The sequence below is a fragment of the Vulpes vulpes genome, chromosome 2, assembly GCF_048418805.1.
Source record: "Vulpes vulpes isolate BD-2025 chromosome 2, VulVul3, whole genome shotgun sequence".
NCBI classification, from domain to species: domain Eukaryota; kingdom Metazoa; phylum Chordata; class Mammalia; order Carnivora; family Canidae; genus Vulpes; species Vulpes vulpes.
Genome location: NC_132781.1, coordinates 146,956,434 through 146,977,558, shown reverse-complemented (window position 1 = coordinate 146,977,558; position 21,125 = coordinate 146,956,434). Strand labels below are relative to the sequence as shown.

The window sequence follows — 21,125 nt, the reverse complement described above, 5'->3', positions numbered from 1 at the left end:
GGCTCCCAGCATGGAACCTGCTTCTCCCTCTGCCTGTGTCTCTGTTCTCGTTCTCTCTCTCTCTCTCTCTCTCTCTCGCTCTCTCGCTCTCTCTCTCCCTCTCTCCCTCTCTCCCTCTTTCTCTCTCTCTCTCTCTCTCTCTCTGTCTCTCATGAATAAATAAATAAAATTAAAAAAAAAAAAGCTTAGAGACATGAGGTGCACATTCATGGGAGAAAGCAGGGCTTCAAAGTGTCACTGCTCATTGGCCTAGACTCTCTCCATTGGCGACGAACCCAGATCTGGGTGTCAGATCACCCAGAGTACCAGCTCTTTGAGAGCTTTTAAACTCCCTCTATCAAATTTAGAGCTCTCTTCCCCTCTGCTTAGAGATAAGGCTAAAAATATAAGGATCCCTAGAGTAGGTAACATTTTGAAATCACACGAAGATGTAAATGGGTTTTGTGGCAGAAGAGGAGAGGAAACTGAGGATTCACAAGGCAAGGAGAGGAGGCAGCATGAGAGTGAAGAAAATCTAAGGCTCTAACACTGCATTTATTATTACTGGCTATTTTTGCTGGTACACTTTTTATGGTCCTTCACTGAAAGCTCCAGAGAATAGTAACAAAGATTATTATTCTTTGATAAACATGTGTTCAGTGCAAATAAACCTGACTCTGTTTTTTTCAGGCCTAATTTATATTGCAACTTTTTTTTTATGTTAGGTAAATCTGTACTCCACCAGATAACATGCAGTCAAGATTTAAAAGACCAGCATGGCTCCAGATGACTTAAATGTGACATTTCATTCATTCATTCATTAGTGAATACCTGCTATGTGCAGAATTTTGTGTGGGGCACTCAGATAAAATGGCTCTGTGCTCTGTCCGTGTTCTCAGTGAATTCTGAGTCTACTGGTATGACAGGAAAAATATTTAATTACAATCCACCTTGATTAGTGCTATAATAGATGTTTATACAAGGTGCTATGGAGGTGGTAGGAAGCATTCCTTTAAGAGTAAGGTGAAGACTTGGGTACCTGGGTGGCTCAGTTGGTTAAGCATCCAATTCTTGAGATCATGTCTTGCATCAGGCTCTGCACTGGATGCCTGCTTAAGATTCCTCCTTCTCCTCCTCCTCCTCCTCCTCCTCTTTCTTCTCCTCCCTTTTTCTCTCCCTCTATCCCTCTCCCTCCTCCTCCCTCTTTTCCTCCCTCCCCCCTCTGCCCTGCACAGAATGATACAAATGCACCACTCTCTATCCCCCCGCTCCCCCCCAAATAAATAAATAAATTGAAAGAGTGAGGGGAAGATTTCTAACAGGACCTGACTTATTTTATGTTTTGTTGTTTTAAAGATGGTGTAAACAAATGGTTTAGAGTTTGAGTATGTGGTATGGGTAAAATGAGATTTGGAGCCAAGAGTCCAACTTCTCTAAGCATGTGTTAAGATAAGATAGAAGATTCTCTGTGTTCCAAGCTAGTTGCTGTTTGGGATTCATCCTCTAAGATATACTGCCTAGTATATTGCTTCTTATAAACCCATATTTAAAAAATTTTTAGTTCTTGTGTAGTTAACATACAGTGTTATATTACTTTCAGGTATACAATACAGTGATTCTACAGTTCTATATATTTACTCAGTGATAAGCCCACCTTTTAAAAGTAAAAGTATTCTCTCATCTTTTAATACTTTACTATACTTAATCTTTTTATATTTTTATAAAAATATATATTTTTATGCCAATGACTAATCTCTCTGTTCTGAGGAGCTGTACCCTACTTCAGCCCACTTAAGAATATGAGAGCAGACAGCTGAGAGCAGGGCTTATACTGTGTGTAGCTAATGTTTCATGATGTGGTGACTGTGGTGAGACTTGACTCGTGGGGGAGATGAATATAATGTGATCTAGAATGTAGTACTTCTGTACTTTGGGGTGGTTTAGCCATTACTATATACCATTCAGTGGATTAAATAGTGTGCATGTGTACTGTCTGTACCCTGGAATTTAGGAAGCACTCCAAATCTGTCTACATAATTGTCATAGACCTGCTGTATCTAGGTTCAGAAAGTTAAGGATATTTATTTTACTGTAAATAGACTAGTATTTAAAGGAAACCTAGATCAGTACATTTTAACTTGCACATGGTTGATTAATCACTTGTCTAAGAGAAGAAATCAAATAGTTTTAGACATACATTTATTTCTGAAAATTTGAAAATATTTGAGAGAAAGGGGGCTCTATCTAGTGTAGTATGCGATAGTTTTAGTGCAGCTATAAATCCTAATGCTTATAGGGTACTTTTTCTGGCCAACTGACTTTGTCTAAAACCAGAATCATTATTCCAGTCAGTATTCACAACACAGCTCAGAAGGACATCCAGTTGCTCCTTCATTCATCCTTCAGGTATTTCCTGAGCAACAGCTATATGCCAGGCACAGTGCCAACCAACCAAAGGGATGTTATTCTCTAGGAACATAGCGATACAGAATGAGAAAGAGACAGAGCTAATTTTGACAGGGAGTGTACACCGTAACAGAATGAACAGATACCTCTGGTGATGATGACATTAATTTTGTGTACAGTGAGGTTGATATTTGAAGTCAGTTCAAATCGTAATCAGTAGATTATGTAGAGACAGTTGGTGTGATTTTCCATTTAGGAAAACAGATTTCTACCTCTTGTCAAATAGAAAAATAAATTCCAGACAGATTAAAGATTTAAATTTTTTTTAAATAATATAAAAAAGTCACTAGAAGAAAAATAGAAGAGCAGTTTACAACTGTTTGGAGTGAAAGTCCATTCTTAGAATAATGCCAGTGCTAAAAAAGCCATTAAGGAAATGATTGACAAGTTTAACTAAATACAGCTGAAGATGGGATAAACAACCTGGCACATCAGAGGTGCTTGTGAAATTCCCTAGTAGAAAAATGTTTAGATTAAAATATCACATGCTGAAATGATGTTTGACTTACTATGCAGTCGTTTTCACATTTCATAATAATATTGAAGATGAGCAAACTGGGTAAAATATTTATACAAAGGGTAATATTATTAATATACCAAGATCTCTTACAAATCAAAAAGAATGAAAAACATCCAATAGAAAGAGGAACAATGGAAAAATGTGTAGAACATGCAAGTAGCTATTAAATATATGGGAAAATGTTCATAAAATATTTGAATACAGTAATTTAAAACAGAACTATCATTTTGACCCAAGAGAGTAACAAAAAAGGCCTATTCAGTATAAATGCCAATATAAATTAATCCACTGTTTCTACAGGGTGACCAACCTGTCATTATGTTTCAAAGAAAACATATTTTCTGTAATCCAGCAAGTCTAGGAAATTATTCTGCAGAAATAATAGTACACTGTCCATAGATGTTTATTGACTTGGATTAGAAATAACAAAAAGTTGGAAACTACCATCATCAAGGGAGAGGTATCAAATAGGGTAAGGAGGGCAGCCCAGGTGGCTCAGCAGTTTAGCGCCACCTTCAGCTGGGGATGTGCTCCTGGAGACCCGGGATCGAGTCCCGCCTAAGGTTCCCTCCGTGGGGCCTGCTTCTCCCTCTGCCTATGTCTCTGCCTCTCTCTCTGTGTCTCTCATGAATAATTAAATAAAATCTTTAAAAAAAAATAGGGTAAGGAGGCATCTTATTGGATTAAGTGCTCAGCTCTGGTGCTGATTACCTTCTAATTCATTCCAAGTCCATCTGTTTTTACTTTGTAGAAATTCTAGAAGTTTCTTCTCCACTGTGGCACCCTTTTCTGTTTTCCAGTAGTGAATGCTACGCATATTTTGTGGGGTCTTTATATTTATTCATTTCACTATTGAAATGTAGAGTACATGTATAGACTCAGTTTACCATCTTGAAACTGGAACACCACAGTACTAAGTTTTAACAACTAAGACACCAAAAAGACATATATAGTTTATAAATCTGTTTATGGAAATGTATGCACATATTGATATATGTGTGTAAATGGTTATATATTCGTCTATATACTTTTAAAAATCTGTAACCCTGGGATGCCTGGGTGGCTCAGCGGTTGAGTATTTGCCTTCAGCTCAGGGCATGATCCCCGAGTACCAGGATCGGGTCCCACATCAGGCTCCCTGCATGGACCCTCTGCCTATTTCTTGCCTCTCTCTCTATCTGTGTCTCTCATGAATAAATAAATAAAATATCTTAAAAAAATCTGTAACCCTATCTACACTTCAGGTGTTTTTTAGGGCTTACACAATAAATTATCCTTCCTTCAGTATATACCAAAATGCAAGAGTGATGAGATTATGAGAGTAAACAGGATCATTCACTTGGAGCACGTGGCTTAAATTTTTCATAAAATTCATATAACCAGAAGGATCAATACAGACATTTCCATTTTGGTGGGAAATACTTGAAGGTGGGAATCTGGTAGGAGATGTGAGGTCCTGAATTTTAAAACTTTAGCCTTTTTTTTTTTTTAATCACACAGGAAGCATTTGCCTCTTTGTGTTCTTTTATGAATTGGCAGAGCCATGCAAGTTGTACACTTGACAGCACAAGAACAATGTCAAATTTTAGAATATTGTTAAGCAGATCTGCAAAGATTTGCTCTCAAATCTCTCGGTACCCCCAAATCTAAGTTGACATCATTGGCTAGCTTGTTTACAAGTCTATTGAGTAAGGTTTCCCTGGCCACTTTTCCTCAGGAAAATTCAGAAATTAGCAGGGCTTTAGTCAGGGGGAGTAAAAGGACCAAAAAAGAAAGCATAGATTCTTCCTGCCTGACTGATTTATAAATTTATGTCTTACAGGCTTATTTCCACCTGGGTATCAATGAAAAATTAGGACTCTCCGGAAGGCCAGATAGGCCCATTGGCTGCCTCGGTACATCAAAGGTGCTCATAAAATTTCCTTGTGGAGCAATGTTCAGATTATAATACCACAGAATGAAATGATGTTTGACCTGCTATGCATCCATTCTCACATTTCATTATATACTTGGGCTGGTTATCTGAATTATTATTTTCTACAAGGAAATCTTACTGTTTGTTTTATGTAATATCACAGAAGTCTTGGAAGAGAGAATAAGCATCTTACTGCTATATTATTTCTGAACATTGTAAGGTACCTGATTATGACAGTATTTATTTAAACAGAGGCTTTTTCTATCACAGTAGAGGTGGACTACTCTTTAATATACTGATATTACTGTTCCAGTCAAGAAACTTTAAAATTTCTTGATCAATTTTAACTGTTTTATAACTTAAGCTACTGTTCCTTTGCCTTTGGTCCTGTTTTGTATTTTTTTTTTAATTGTCTCTTACAGATTTATCGCATTCTAGGAAAGACTGTGGTTTGTTACCCTATCATCTTTGACCTAAGTGATTTCTACATGTCTCAAGATGTTTTACTGCTGATAGATGACATAAAGGTAGTTTCAAAACCCCTTTTCATTGAAATTGGATGACTGTATTTCTACTGATTTTATCATGTTATTAAATTGAGTGCTCCTGGGTGTCTGTGACACTGGGTTAACACAGTGTAAAACATGAAAGTAAAACAATATCTGTATGGCTATGAGGAAAGAGTTAAATTGCTTGCAGCGTTAGGATAATAGATGGAGTATGTCTTATATAAAGTTGTATGACTTTGCTTGATAGACCATTCTACAAATGGAATGAAAAGATACAGTTTATAAAGCAGGGGGAAACCATTTGAAAACCATGTTCATATAACAGCAGTAGTTTATCTCTTTTTGAACAAAAGTTGAGTTAGCAAAATAATTTTATTTATGAAGAATGTCAGGTAAAACCCCAGCTAACTCATAACACCTAGTCAGTTAAAATCTCAACTCCCTTTTCTATTTGCAGAGTAGAGAAGCTTAGAGTCCTGGTTTAGAGCATGAAATCTGGAGACACATGACGTTTGTTAAGATCTTAGCTCTACTGTTTATTTACCAGCTGTGTGATCTTGGGCCAGTTACTTAACTTCTTGGGTCTCTCTTTTCCTATCTGTATAACTGAATAATAATAGAAATATTCTGAGAATTAAATGAGTTAATGTATATAAAGCACTCAGGATAGTACCTGACATATGGTGAAGTGTTATGTAAGCCTTTGATATGCTGATGACATGATGATAATAGAAGTTGAGTCAAAAAACTCTCTCCACATTTCTGATGGTCTGTAGAGATTCAGTCTAGTTTCTTCTACCTCCTATAATACATGCATAGTAATGTGGAATGAGGATTAATCTTCCAGATGACAGTCCTGGTTTGGTTTTTCCTCCCTGGGACCATTTTTTTTCAAGTATTTATTTTAATTCCAGTATAGTTAACATACAATGTTATATTAGTTTCAGATGTACAATATAGAATTTAACAGTTCTGTGCATCACCTGGTGCTCATCACAACAAATGTACTCCTTAATGCTTATCACCCATTTCATCCTCCCACCCACCACCCCTCTGGTAACCATCAGTTTGTTCACTGTAGTTAATGTTTCTTGGTTTGTATCTCTCTCTTTTTTTTTCTCTCTCTCCTGGGACTATTCTTAAACTGTATTCTTTAGGCCACAAAAAAAGAAGCAGACTTAAAATGCATGTGATATGATTACTTTTAAGAACAAAATTTAAAGTCAATAAACTTTCAACTTAAAATCAGTGAAGTTTCAAACTTAGCAAACAATAATATATTCATTTCTACTCCTAGTAGTCTATATTATCCAGAGTTTGACGGTGAATTGTCTTGATATATCGGAGTTTTGTTGGCTCTTTGCCACAAATGGTTAAACATCCTGATCCGCTCAGATATAATGCCATTACATTCTGCCTCATTCTTTTGTTTGGATAGAATGCACTACAGTTCATTAAGCAATACTGGAAAATGCACGGACGTCCACTTTTCCTTGTCCTCATCCGGGAAGACAATATACGGTAGGTTGAAGAAAGAAGTGAGGTGCACCTGTCTCATCCCCTTTAACACTGTGAACCCTTTGGAAGCAGGGCCTTCTATTGTTTTTATGTCTCTGTCAGAATGTGGCAGAGAGACTTACATATGTGAAGGATACTTAGTATTATATTTTTTATTTCTTGTTATTAATAATGCATCTTTTGTTTGTTTATATTTTTTAGAGGTAGCCGATTCAACCCCATATTAGATATGTTGGCAGCCTTTAAAAAAGGAATAGTTGGAGGAGTCAAAGTTCATGTTGATCGTCTACAGGTAGTCTTCTGAATTTCATGTTTCTGTTTTCAGGACAATTAATGCACCGATATAGCTGTATTTCCTAATATATGTTCTGTTTAAGGTTTTGTCTTAAGGTTTTTTTTCTGTGCCTGTCTTCCTATTCCTTTTGTAACCATTCTGTTATTTTGTCCTTCCAATCTCATACTTGAACAATTGCAGTGGTTTCCCAACCAGGATTTTAGACTTTAATAGCTCATCTCCACCCTCTATTTCGCGATTGAGGAAGCTGTGGTCCAGAGTGATGAAGTGACCTGCTGTACAGTCCTATACCTGTAGGCACAGGTATAAGTTGCCTTACTCCTTGGCCCAGTGTTCTTTTCCCTATTCCACAGTAACATCCAACCGGGAAATAATCCTTGTTCACCTCACAGCATTATCTTCAGAACTCCTAAATAACAGAAGCCCCTTGTGGTTCCCTGTTAGCCAGAACAGCCTCCCTGCCCACATTTATCTTCTACTAAACACTCTTTGTGCTTCAGCCAATACAAGTTAATTACTGTGTTCTGACTTGGTGAGGTTCTTCCCCTCTGATCATGCCATTTCCTCTGCCTGGAATATCCTTCATTCTTTCAAGACGCCTACACTTTAAGATCTTATAGAACTTTAGGGCCAGTTCTGCAAAATCACCTAGACCAAAAATAACATCCTTTTGTTATTCTTCTTGAACATCCTTTTATGACCTTTAATATGAACTACTCAGATTGTAGTCTATAGTGGACTTAGGTGCCTTATTTCCTATAAAGAAATGTGATTATCTCAGAGTCTTTCCTGTAGCAGGTTCTCAGTATTGAGAAAGAAAGAGGAAATTTTACAGAGAAACCTATACCTATGTAGGTAAAATGTTTACATACTCATTCCCCTAGCACTTGTGTTTTGTATACTTGATTGGTTTTTATCTAAATTTTTAATCTTTTTCTCCTTATTTTTTATTTCTTTCTATTGCTATTCTATTATCTTTTTGTCATGCTTCCTGGAAAAATTTCTTTCATATTTATCATGAAGCTTCCCTGTTAAGTTTTATATTTTGGCTATCATGTTTTTAATTCTCCCTTTTCACAGTATCATGTTCTGGTTTTCTGGATATTATATTTTATCTTTCTGAGGTTATTTACTAGAGAGTTTTTGAAATTTTCTTCTCTGCTTGATCTCTTTCAGGTTCCTTTTCTCTTTTTTTTTTTTTTTTTTTTTGTGCTCAGTCTTTTATGTTAGAGGCACTTGCCAGATGTGTGGTAATCTTTAGCTTTACATTCATTTTTAAGAGTGAAAGAATAATAAGTTTAAGGGAGGCTCTATGCTTGGAAACAAGGATTCGTGAAGCCATTTATCAGGTAGTCTGGTGGCAAGGGTCCTTTTTGTTGGGGGAAACCCCAGGTGCCAATATCTGGAGAATTTTTTCTCCTAGGCTTTTCACTTTCCAAAATAAACATCCAACCTCCTGCCCAAAGAACATACATTTTGCTTTCATATCCTAATAACAGGGTTGGAGAAGGACCCTTGAGTACAGGGTCTTTCATCAGAGAATAAACTTTTCATCTTGGAAAACTGAAACTGTATACTTACTAACCAACAATCTCTCATCCCCCCACCCTAGCCTTCATCTTCTCTAATATAATAAATGGAAATGGCATCTATATGCTTCTCATTTTATTTCAAGCCCAAATTCTACAGTCTCTCTTGTCACTGGGCCTCAACCTCCCTTCCCACCTCATCACCCAGGATCTTTCCATGAAGCTCATTCCCAGCCCGGCTTTCCACTCCCTAGGTATACTAGGTAGTTTCAAAATCCTTGAATGTAATTGGGTTTTTTTTTTCCTGCTCATACTGTTATTCTATTCTAGAGTTGCCTTTTTCTTTTTTTTTTTTTTCTTAAAAACTTTAATTTTATAACTTAGGTCATTGTCACCTTTTTAGTAAAGTCTCCAGGGTTGGAATTAATTTCTCATTCCAGTGTGTTTCTGTGGCACTTTGCTTGAAACTTTGCTATAGCTCTTAATTTAGGTGTACTAGTTTCTTGTGTCTGCTTCTCTTGGTAGATTGAAAACTCTTTCAGGCCAAGCTTGAGTCATCTCTGAATTCCCAAAGTGCTCTGCTCACTACTATTCTGTCTTAAAAAATGTATAAATATTGGTTCATTAATTCAGCATGTATTGATTGAGCTCCCTCTCTAGGCACTGGGGATAAAATGGTGAAAAAAAAAAAAAATACAAGATCTCATGGGATTTATTCTAGTGGAGGAGCCAAACCAAAAACAAAGCCAGGAAGGGGTGCAGGATGATAGGATGGCATGCAATCTTAGGTAGGATGTTCAGCTGGAAAGGACCTTGGTGGGATATAATTAAGTACTGCAGAGCAGGATACCTTTTTGAATATTATATTTAATTTGGCATATATATAATAATGTTATTTACTTACCATCCAAACTAAAGTAGTAATGCCCAGTAAATTAATCATAAGTGTAATGTTTTTTATAAAACTAATTTAGGAGCCTCTGTTCACCAAATGAATTTTTTTTATCAAAAGCTCTAGAGGTGGGAAGCCCGGCTGGCTCAGTGGTTTGGTGCCTGCCTTCAGTCCAGGGTGTGATCCTGGGGATCCGGGATCGAGTCTCATGTCGGGCTCCCAGCATGGAGCCTGCTTCTCCCTCTGCCTGTGTCTCTGAATCTCTCTCTCTCTCTCTCTCTCTCTCTCAAGAATAAATGAATAAAATCTTAAAAAAAAAAAGCTCTAGAGGCTATTAATGAAATTTAGCATTTGCCTATTAACACTTAACTTTATGGGCTTATTCAGTATATAGAGTGGGTAGGCTAATAATAGAAAATATTAAGTCAAAATTATTTTTCTTATGCTTTCAATATTATTAGCTTTGAATATCAAATAATTTTTGACTCTTCTCTTTCTTTCATACCCCACATTATTACAATCCATTATCAAATCTGGTTTTCCCTACCCTCAGATTATACCCAAAATCTAACCACTTCCCATCACTTCTAACACTAATATCGTAGCTCAAGTTACCATCATGCCTTACCTAGATTTCCTGCTGGCCATAAGACAGTTAGCATCTTCATACTCCTCCTGATCATAAGGCAGTTAGATTATGTCACGTATCATAAGACTCAATGACTTACTCTGTCTTACAAAATGAAAACCAAAGTCCTTGTAATGGTTTTTGCACTGTCTATGATCTGGACCTTTTCTTCTGACCTCATCACCTACCATTCTGTCCTGTCTACTGTACTCCATCTACACTCTCCTCCTTACTGCTCTTAAAACACACCAAACATGCTTCTGTCTCAGGACCTTTGCACTTGCTGTTTCCTCAGCCCTGCACACTCTTCCTTAATATCCATATTGTTGACTATAGTCCTTCCTTCAGTCTCTGCTTACATGTCACCCTATGAGGGAAGTCTTTTCTGATCACCTGTATAAAATGGCAATCACCTGCCACCTCCTATTCCCCTTCCCCAACACTTCTCATCCTCTACCTTTCTTTTTTTTTTTAATAAATTAATTTTTTATTGGTGTTCAATTTACCAACATACAGAATAACACCCAGTGCTCATCCTGTCAAGTGTCCCCCTCAGTGCCCGTCACCCATTCACCCCTACCCCCCGCCCTCCTCCCCTTCCACCACCCCTAGTTCATTTCCCAGAGTTAGGAGTCTTTACGTTCTGTCTCCCTTTCTGATATTTCACACACATTTCTTCTCCCTTCCCTTATATTCCCTTTCACTATTATTTATATTCCCCAAATGAATGAGAACATACACTGTTTGTCCTTCTCCGATTGACTTACTTCACTCAGCATCCTCTACCTTTCTTATTTCTACTTTGTACTTAATATCATCTAAAATAATATATTTAGTTTGTTGTTTGTTTAAATTGTCTACTTCCTACACAGAGCTAAAGTCAATTTCCAGAGGGCAGGAATTTTGTATTTTATTCTTGCTATATCATTAATACCTAGCAGAGTGCCTGGGATATGGTGGGTGTTCAATAAATATTTGTCTAACAAATTAGTCAACCAGACAGCAAGATGTATAGATCTGAGCCCAAGTCTTAGGAAATACGCTCAGAGGACTTTTAATTATGCTCAACACTGCTCTCTGCCTAGGCACAGACTGCTCTCAGACCCTGACTGCCACTGCCACATGAAAATGTGCAAATCAGTTGCATATTTGGCCTTCCTCACTCAAACTTTGCAAGAAGGCTTTGGTATGGTTGCTGGTAATATATCTATCCTGACATTTTTAATGGGTATTTGTTGATGACCTACTTTGTTTATGAGTTTCCACTAGAGAAGAAGGCAGTACAACCCTGGATGGTTAGCCAATGAGTGCAACATTTCCTGTGTGTCATGTTGTTTCATATTTGAAAAGAACAGTGAGAAAATAGAGGAAGTAATACATGTAATACAGTTTTGATTGAAGAATTGCCTTATTTTTAAAATAATTTATGGCTTGTTTTTTATGTAGTACATTTCTCAATTTTATCTGACAATTCACCAGATAATTAGTAGTGACACATATTACTAAAAAATCCATCGTGGGTTATCATTCATTTATGCTCTTCACTGTGAACCACTGACAAACAAAAACTGTATTTGAGTGTGGCCTTATTTAGTTTGCTAACCTATAATCAGGAACTAATGAAAAATAAAATGACCAGATATGGGTTGCGAGAATGTAGAGAAGTACTGGCCTCAATAATCAACAACTTCATGATCCTGAAAAATGAAAACTTGGCAGTATCCCATCATTGGATAGCTCTGAAGTATAATACAGTAACAGAATCCAAAGTGCAATTTCATATCATCTTTTCTCAAAGCAATTTTAGTATTTGATTTTTTATTTTAAACTATTTTTAAGATGTTAATAGGTACTGAATTTTAATTCCAGCTTTAAAAAATGCCCACAATTCTAAGAACAGAGGGAAAATACAGTTAATCTCATGTTGACTTTCCTATTTATTATGACCCATGAACTTATAACTTGATTTATATGTTCTTTTTAAGATTTTATTTATTCATGAGAGACACAGGGAGAGAGAGGCAGAGACATAGGCAGAGGGAGAAGCAGGCTTCATGCAGGGGGCCTGATGTGGGACTTGATCCTGGGACTCCAGGATTATACCCTGAGCTGAAGGCAGACGCTCAACCGCTGAGCCACCCAGGGACCCTATATGTTATTTAAGAAGGTTTTGTTGTATGTGAAAACCTATCTCATTTTAGAATGCTCTCTTAAGAAATGACTTAAGAATTGTGTATACCTTTTTTTAAGTAAATTTTTTTTAGTATTTCAAACTTACAGAAATGTATATGCACAGATCATAAGGGTATGGGTTTGTGAATTTAAGAGTTGTGAATTTTTTCTCAATCACATTTCAGACACTAATATCTGGAGCTGTAGTAGAACAACTTGACTTCCTACGAATCAGTGGCACAGAAGAGTAAGTCCCTTTGGGTTATTATTAGAAAAGCAGGAAATTAGAAATGCAGGAAATCTGAAACTTTTTATTTTAATTTCTAGGCTTCCAGAATTTAAGAGTTTTGAGGAACTAGAACTTCCCAAACACTCAAAAGTCAAACGACAAAGCAGTACCTCAAGTGCTCCTGAACTAGAACAGCAACCAGATGTCGCCATTGCTGAATGGAAGCACAAGCCCACCCATGAAATTCTTCAAAAACTGAATGTGAGGAAGATGTAATTCCCACATGGCTCTGAGTGAGGTTGACTGAGCAAGAATTCTCAGGGCCAGCCCATATTTCTTTTGTCCTCTCAGAGGAAGTAGATGGAAGTGCCTAGAGGTAGATGGCCTCTGTATAGTAGAGAAGCAGTAATGAGAGGCTGTTCTCGTGATCTAACATTTTAGCATGGTTGTCTTAGATATGCTTAAGGAGTGGGGATGAATTGGGTAGCCTTGGATATGAAGGTATTATATGAGCCATTAAAGAATATGTCAGGAATAGTTGCCTTTGGGATATCCAGACTTCTCTTTTAGTATCCTCTCCTCCTTGGATCTTCCTCGTCCCTGTGTTTAGGTCTTAATAGCTTGTTTTAAGTCTCTCCAGTCACTGAGGAAAGCAATCCTATGACCACATTCATATGAATATTATGTTAGCAACCTAATATTTTATCTACCCTAAGATTATTTGCATTTTAAAAGAGGTGAGGTGAGAGTGAGTATAGTACTTACCAAGGAAATGAAATTCTAATGATAGAACTAAAACATTATGACATCTTACTGGGCCATATCACAAATATGAGCATGTAGGTTAAATATATATCCTATTAGACATCATTTGTCCTTATTATTGATTGATATTATCTATAGATCTCTATTAGATAAATATGGTATGGTAAACATAAAGCACATAGCACAGTGCCATAATACATAAAAAGCACTCTGTACATGTCCTCTCCTTTTATCCATCTCCTCACGACAGGTTGATAGCCACATGGTCTCTTATTTATGAATAAGCAAGGTCAAAAAGGGAGTAGTGGAATGACTTGGTCAAATTTCTCAGAGAGTGGCAGAATCAAGTATTAATCAAGTATTAATGCTTGTAGACAATATATTTTCTATTCATTGCTTACTTTATTTCCTGGAAAATTTGATTACTAAATACTACTACATCAGGAAGCCAACTTGTCTATGCTCTGTCTCCAAGATACCTAAGATTAATAGTTGTTTAATGTCATCTAATGCATAGTAGTCTATCAGTAATATTTGATATTTATTTAATTTCATAGATTTCCTCTTTGCATCATGTGACTGCCTGATTATTTACTCCCTATGGTAACTTTTGTACCCATTTTATTCCAGTTATTCACAATGATTTGTGTTGTTAGGACTGCAGTTGTCTGGCTAGCCAAGCCATCCTGCTGGGTATACTACTCAAAAGAGAAGGCCCCAACTTCATCACCAGGGAAGGTAAGTATACAGTCCAAAGAAAATTTTTAAATAATGAGACCTCTCTATCCTTGAGCATATATAAAATATAGATAATGAATATATACTAAAATATTATGGTATTTTATCATCCATTAAACCTTTTTATTTGGAAACCTTTAAATGGAAAGTGTTTATTCATACCTCCTTGAGTGGAATAGACTGATTTATGAACTCCTAAATTGCTTTCATGCAGTGATGCTTGATTGTTTCTCTGATTGTCTGAATGGTGTTAGAGCCTGATTCTGCCTATGACTATTAACCTCTGATGACTCTTTCATAGTTGTGTATTGACAGTTTCTGTTTCCAGTTTTATTACCTGTATATTTTTAAGAAGAGTATTGAATCATTATAACTATAAAAATTAGCTCCCTCATGGGCTGCAGCAGCCACTTGAAATGGAACATGGCATTTAATAGAATTGTGCTCTAAACATTGTTAACAAAAATAAATCATTTCTAATCATGTCCTCTCTGCATTAAGGATGTATCCCAATTACCCCTGAAATCCACACTTGTATATTGAGGCACTCTAAGGAATTCTTGAATTTTCCATCATAGTCTGCTTCTAACAATTTGTTATATAGAATAATATGAAATACATTTCAAGATAACATGTAGTTTTTGGCTCATTGGGAAGTCCTCCTCTATTAGAGGGGCATGTTGATTTATTTAGGATTAGAAATTGAGTCAGAAAAAAAAAAAGAAATTGAGTCAGGATTCTAAACAGCAATGTAATTAATAAAATGTATGCTTTTGGTAGTGAACTAAACAATTGTTTATTCAGGTTAGGTCTACTTAGTTTTTACATTACTGTAGCTAAGAGATAAACTTCTTGAATATTACGTATGTCAACTGAATAGTCTTAATTTTCTTAACTGATTAAAGGCAGAAAAACTTTAAGCAAATTTCATGCAGAATCTCCCAGGTTTCTAATTAGTCTTGAAACTGTAAGCAGAATTCCAATTATTTGAGGACATTCATTAAATTTATACTTTAACTAAAACAATAGGATTTTTAAAAAGCAAACATTTTATTAGGATCCTAGAAGCAGAATGGGTTTTTTAGTAGTGCTTTAAAACAAAGTTTATATAAAGTAGTTTATAATGAAAATACTGAATTACTTTTTTTCAACTATTTTTATGAACTTGGGAATAATACTCATGTTTTGTTATTTAAAAGACTAAGTTTTTAAATCTGTAAAATCTTGTGATACATTGAAAATCATAAGCATCTATAGAATCTGAATATAATTTTATCCAATTTGTTATAAAGCTATAACAAAAAAATTCATGGTAAGATGATAAAGATCTTGTTCTCTACCCTCGTTTCCTTTTTACTATTCTGTCCTGTCACCATCATTAATTTATTGACAAGCCAGTCATGAAGCCAGATCACATGTAAATTGTGGCAAAAGAATGAAGTCCGGTGGTGTCTTTTGAGGGCTAGTATGTGTTGGAATAATCATGCACATAACAGAGCCTTCATAAACTTTCCTGGGAGAAGTAAATGAAGAATCATATATTCAGAGTCTACAGCACTTGTTCACTTTTGCTGTATTCTGATTATTTTCTGTAGTAAATTAAAATAACTTATTTTTTATTTGTTAAAAACTCAGATTATATATTAAGTAAGAAAACAAATTTCAAGAAATAAAGTACTCACTGAAATCATATACTCAAACCAAATAGTAACTATGACCAGGACATTCCCAATATGTATTTGGGTTACATGTTTAAATATATCAGGTAGTTCAGAATACTAATGGATGTGGATATATTAACTCTAGTGGAACAAAATGAAATTCAAGGGTAGTTTTTAAAAAGAGAATAAATATTATGCATTTAATTTAAAGGGTATTTTTTTTCAACAAAGACTATTATTCAATGTCTAGGTACCGTTTCTGATCACATTGAAAGAATCTATAGAAGAGCTGGCAGCAAAAAGCTTTGGTTCGTATTAGTGTCTTTGTCATTATGTTTTTTTTGCGTTGTCATATTTAAAGGCATAAAGATTATGGGCCAGTCTTTTTTTTTTTTTTTTTTTTTTTTGGGCCAGTCTTAAAGATGGTTATTTATCCTAATTTTTACTTTTAAACTCCAAAGTTATGGCCCTGATTCTATTTTCTAAGGATCTGCATGCATTCCACTGTATTGGCTCTCCCAAGATACTAAATATAATGTCTATGAATAAAGACCTCCATAGGAATAGAACCTGGAGAGAGTATTTACTGGAATGATATGCTAATGACTCTTTCCTACACTGCACCTCCTCTGTCCCACCAAGGTGCTTTAGGTTCTACTTTGTATTCAGGAAATTTGTTCTGTTATCATAGAAGGCCATGAAAAGAGACCAATGGTTCATTTAATCATAACCAAAAATAATAGAAGGCAGTTCTCTCATCACTTAAGTCGAATGAATCCCAGTGATTATAGTTGCTTCATGTAGAATAACTAATATATTTTGCAGAAGTAGTCTCCCAGGGATTGAAAAAAAATTAGGTAAATTGAGATAAAATTGTTTCAATTCACAGTGGGGTAGGTATGCCTAAATGCATAGTCCTTTGTATTTTGAAGCAATTCTAGCCATTTTACTAGCAGAATTTAAGTAAGAGTACACATAACGACCTATTATTATCTCATTTTGAAAAAAAAATCTCAAGCAGTGCCCTAAGAAACTCTCTTAACCTCAATGAGCCTTGGGTTTCTAATCTGTAAAACAAGGGGATTTGACAAAACAATCCCTTAGCAGTATTTCAGTTCTGTGATTTATAGTAAATTAACCATCCTGACCCAGAAGAAATAATATAATAATCCTCTGGCTAAATCTCAAATTTGCACTGTAAATTCTCAGCACAGTAAGGCATGCAAACCAATAGATACTGCTTTTCAGCCAGTAAGTTTCAAATGTGGTCTCTATAGTCTTATAGAGATTTTTGCTAAGCAAACCTGTTTTTTTGCTTTTATGTTATTATACTTGCATTTTAGATAGACCATTAGCTAGCAGATATTTATAGTGCTGTTAGGTTTAAAAGAAGAAGCTCCTAGAAGTTTATTTATTGTATTTTTCCTTTTATGGCTTTGCACTGACACACCCAGGTTGGCGGTACGCTACGGGGCTGCCTTTACCCAGAAATTTTCTTCCTCTATAGCTCCACACATTACTACTTTTCTGGTCCATGGGAAACAGGTAACATACACAGAATGTGGAAAAACTCAAGCTGCTTGAAACGTGTGGCCCTATTTGCATTATGAGGGTTAAGTATGTCTTTTGGCCTTAAAGTGTGTGGGTTAAAGCTTCTCTAAGTGTTTGTTTCACTAACTATATCAGTTATTGACTTAATTTCTACTGGTCCATGTATGTTGAGATTAAGGAATATAAATATGTTTTCTAAGCTTCCATGGACATTCTGAAATGTAGGAAAACAGCTTTAAGCCTACATTTATTTCCATTTTATTTTCTTCCTCTAAAAGTTCCACATGAATTTTACTTTTGAGGGAAAAAAATGTCTTATGTATTGCATGTGCCATGCTTTTAAAAAAATCTGTTCTCTCTAGAGTCTGAGACTTTTTCAGAAATGTAAAAATAGCAGTGTGAATTCCTTTCTCCAACATTCTGGCTTTATGAAGAAAAAAAATGCTGGTATTTCATTGTATCACTTCCTAAAATTGACTACTAAGTGAGGCTCCAAATGCAGAGATTTGGTTATCTATGCACCAAAAGAAACATGATTTAAAGTGGTTGTAAGAATAGATGATGTTTACCAGTGACAGACTTAATAATGATTTTTTAATGCAAAATCAGAATACTCAGTTAATTCCTCCCCCTACTCTACTCCCTATCAAAGGAATGGTTAAGCTCCTTTTTCTTTCTTTTAAAATTGATAATGGCATGAATAATGCTGGTAACAGAGGTGAGGATGAGGGATCCCTTCCTAATTCTGGAGAGTCCTCTACAATCTGGGAGACTTCAGATATTAGGTCCAGTGTCAGGTTCAGTATTTCCTCCAAATTATTATGTGAGGAACTAATTGTGTACATGTTGAATCTCCCCCATCAGGGGCTCCATTCATTTATCATCTTTTAGGTTTGTCAACCTCTGGCGTGCTCTCTTCTTTGCCCCCAGGTCGGTTGTGCGCCGTGCAGCAAGTCTATTAAGTAAAGTAGTGGACAGCCTGGCCCCATCCATTACTAATGTTTTAGTACAGGGCAAACAGGTAAGTATCTGATTTTCAGACTCTCCCTTGATCACAATCAGAAAAGCTTCTGGATCGGACTCTTCCTTTTAAATCTGGCAAGCTTCAGTGTCCTAGGCCTCTCAATCACATTAACAGTGGCTCAGGTATTTCTACAGAAGACTCCTGCAGAAGCAAAACCGTGTCTTAAAGATGCAGTTACTAAGTAGACCAACCCTTTTTCTTGCTGAACTTAGAGCTGTGATTTTCAACTCCTGTGTTGAGGTCAGTGAAGATGCTGACCCAGAAAATGGAATAATCCCAACTAACGTACTCCAGACAGATTTAGGATGGGCAGGGCAAAGACAGGTGAATAGTGAAGGGCACATTTTTCCTTCTACTCCATTTGAAATTCTTCTCACTCTTAGAAATGCATTGGCTCCCCAGATCCCAAACCTTTTGGGCCACCTCTCCCTAGAGCTCCTCCCCTCCCACAAGGGCCAGCTTCTGTTAGTTCCTCCTTACAGAGCCATCTCCAGTTAGCAGTGGTCCCTCTCTCCACTAGGTTTTCATGACAGGCCTGTGACATTTCTCACAGTCTGCCCTGCATCCCAGTTCATTTCAGTGTGTGTCTCTTCACCCAGAGTAGGCTGTGAACTCCTGGAAGTCAGGGCCCAGGTCTTGTCCAGCACCTGTCCCAGCATGGGGTCTGGCTTGGAGAAGGCACTTGATGGTTGTGGCTTGAATTGAGCTTGTGCATGTGGGTATGCAGAGTGGGATGTGGCTGCTCATTTTTTGTTTTGTTTTCCAGAGCTCTAATTACCTGGCTGAATCATCATCTAGTTGGAATGAAAACCTGTTTGCTTTCTTTTTCTTCTTTGGGAATATGTGTGCTTTATGATATTTTCCTGACAGTTGACCTAGGGATATAATAAGCTTTAATAATATAAATACATTAACCTTCCTTAATAGAATCAGTCCATTGCTCATATTTCAGGGCTCTTAATTCATTAAAATTGAAATAATTTCATCTTGACATCCAGCTTGAAATGTTAGAATATTAAGTTATTTTATCCTATAATATTTATTAACAATGAAGAAATGATTGTACTAATTAAAAACTCCTGAGGAAAAGTTAAATCACTTTTCACATATGTTATTTTCTCTATTTTCTCCAAATTACTAAGAGGTAGAATTTTCATCCTCATTCATCAGCTACACAGACCAAGGTACAAGGAAGTACCTTATCCATTGCCCTTCCTCACCACAGCCCTCACCTCCAACCACAGTCTCGTATTGTTGCCCTGGACTTAGCCACCTCTGAAAGAAAGTAAATGGGCTTTGGGATACTATTTTTCCTTGAATTTTAGGCCACTGTAGTATATCTGAAAATATAGTTAATTCTACTACATATGAGTATCTGAGAAGGTTTTGGGGATCTTTGAGTTCACAGCATCTGACACTTGGATAGGGGTAGGTTACAGTTAGTCATGTCCATTCTGTGCATTCTCTGATGAGAGCTTGCAGCTTATGATCCTGAAACTCTGCTCCCCATATCCCAAAAGCCTTGGAGCCTGTTCTGAGGCTGTGTCTGGACCATTGCCTTTCCAGGGAAACAGTCACAGAGCTGAGTAAGCCTGGGAAGCTGACAGCTCCGCTTCAGGTGCATGAAGTCTATTCACTGACTGCACCTTACCCCTTTACAAAAGAGAAAGAGGATGGAGCATTCAGTTTGCATTCTCTCATTTATGAAATGCTGCCCTGAGAACTGAAGTTAATACTGTTTCTACAAAGCACTTTCAGATCACCTCAAGCTCTCTAGAATGAAATAGTGGTACATTTCATACTTCTAGAAGCAGTCATGTGCCTTCTGTTTTCTTTACACACTGACATTTTAATAAAAGTAATTGCACTTGGACTAACTGGTTGGTACCACTTAGGACATAATAAACCCAGTTTATGATGTTCTCAGTTTTCATTTCATCACAAAGTTGGGGCAAATGTCCTCTTCTCTCCCCTCATGTCAGAAAACACAAGGCCCCTTTCATCTGCTCTTCATTTTCCATCCCTTATAATTGTGCACTGTCCATGGAAGAGGGGTAATCAGGAGGAAGGAGGGGTTGCAGACTCTTCTGGGAGGCAAGATGCCAAGGGTAGAGAAGAGAGAGAAAGAGACCAGAGAATTCCTCTTGCCAGCTTCAGCAGCATTCTCTGCTTTGAATTTTTGTTGTCCTTTCCCTCTGTGCTTTCTCATTTCCTAGGCCTGTGGGCAGCCTTGTTTATTCCCCTCAATAGGTGAGAGATAAATCAACAAGTACTTTAATACCGGGTGCCTAGCCCTAGCCCTATGCCGAGATAAGTGGGGTCTATGCTAGAGCTATATGACCTTGCATCTACCTTTTTAAAGGTTATAGTGTTATTAAAGAGCAAAAGTTCCACATGAGAAATATAAAAGAAGTGAAAAATATACTCTCAAATACTAAATTGTGTAGACTGGGAAGTAAAGTAAAACTATCCAATGTATTTTGGTTTCTCTGGGGAGTTTCTAGTACTAAAGTCATTCAGAATAATTTTCTCATAATAGTTATTTATATTCCTTTCCTGCTTTTATCTACTCACCTTCACTCCCCTAACTGGGACCCTTACCTGCCCTTATATTTCAGACCAGACTGTGAACCATCATGAACTCCAGTGGGAGTCATGCTTTGAAAGCCATTTTAATAAATAGCAGGAACAGTTATTCTACCTAATTCCCTAGCTCGTGTAGAGTAATTTCAGC

At 36.6% G+C, this 21,125-nt stretch overlaps 1 protein-coding gene across 10 annotated transcripts in view; it reads left to right on the top strand.

Moving 5' to 3' along the window:
* PHKB (phosphorylase kinase regulatory subunit beta) overlaps positions 1-21,125 on the top strand; it is a 212,831-nt gene that overhangs the window by 167,578 nt on the left and 24,128 nt on the right. For 9 of the 10 annotated variants that reach the window (XM_072750287.1, XM_026014319.2, XM_072750293.1 and 6 more), the window contains 9 exons: positions 4,788-4,871; positions 5,303-5,407; positions 6,828-6,910; positions 7,109-7,199; positions 12,609-12,670; positions 12,751-12,913; positions 14,074-14,155; positions 16,067-16,124; positions 18,298-18,388. In XM_072750287.1, coding sequence (XP_072606388.1) covers positions 4,788-4,871; positions 5,303-5,407; positions 6,828-6,910; positions 7,109-7,199; positions 12,609-12,670; positions 12,751-12,913; positions 14,074-14,155; positions 16,067-16,124; positions 18,298-18,388 — 819 coding nt within the window. Of the gene's footprint in view, positions 1-4,787; positions 4,872-5,302; positions 5,408-6,827; positions 6,911-7,108; positions 7,200-12,608; positions 12,671-12,750; positions 12,914-14,073; positions 14,156-16,066; positions 16,125-17,270; positions 17,362-18,297; positions 18,389-21,125 lie in introns of all 10 variants that reach the window. The other variant, XM_072750291.1, reaches the window with a different exon arrangement.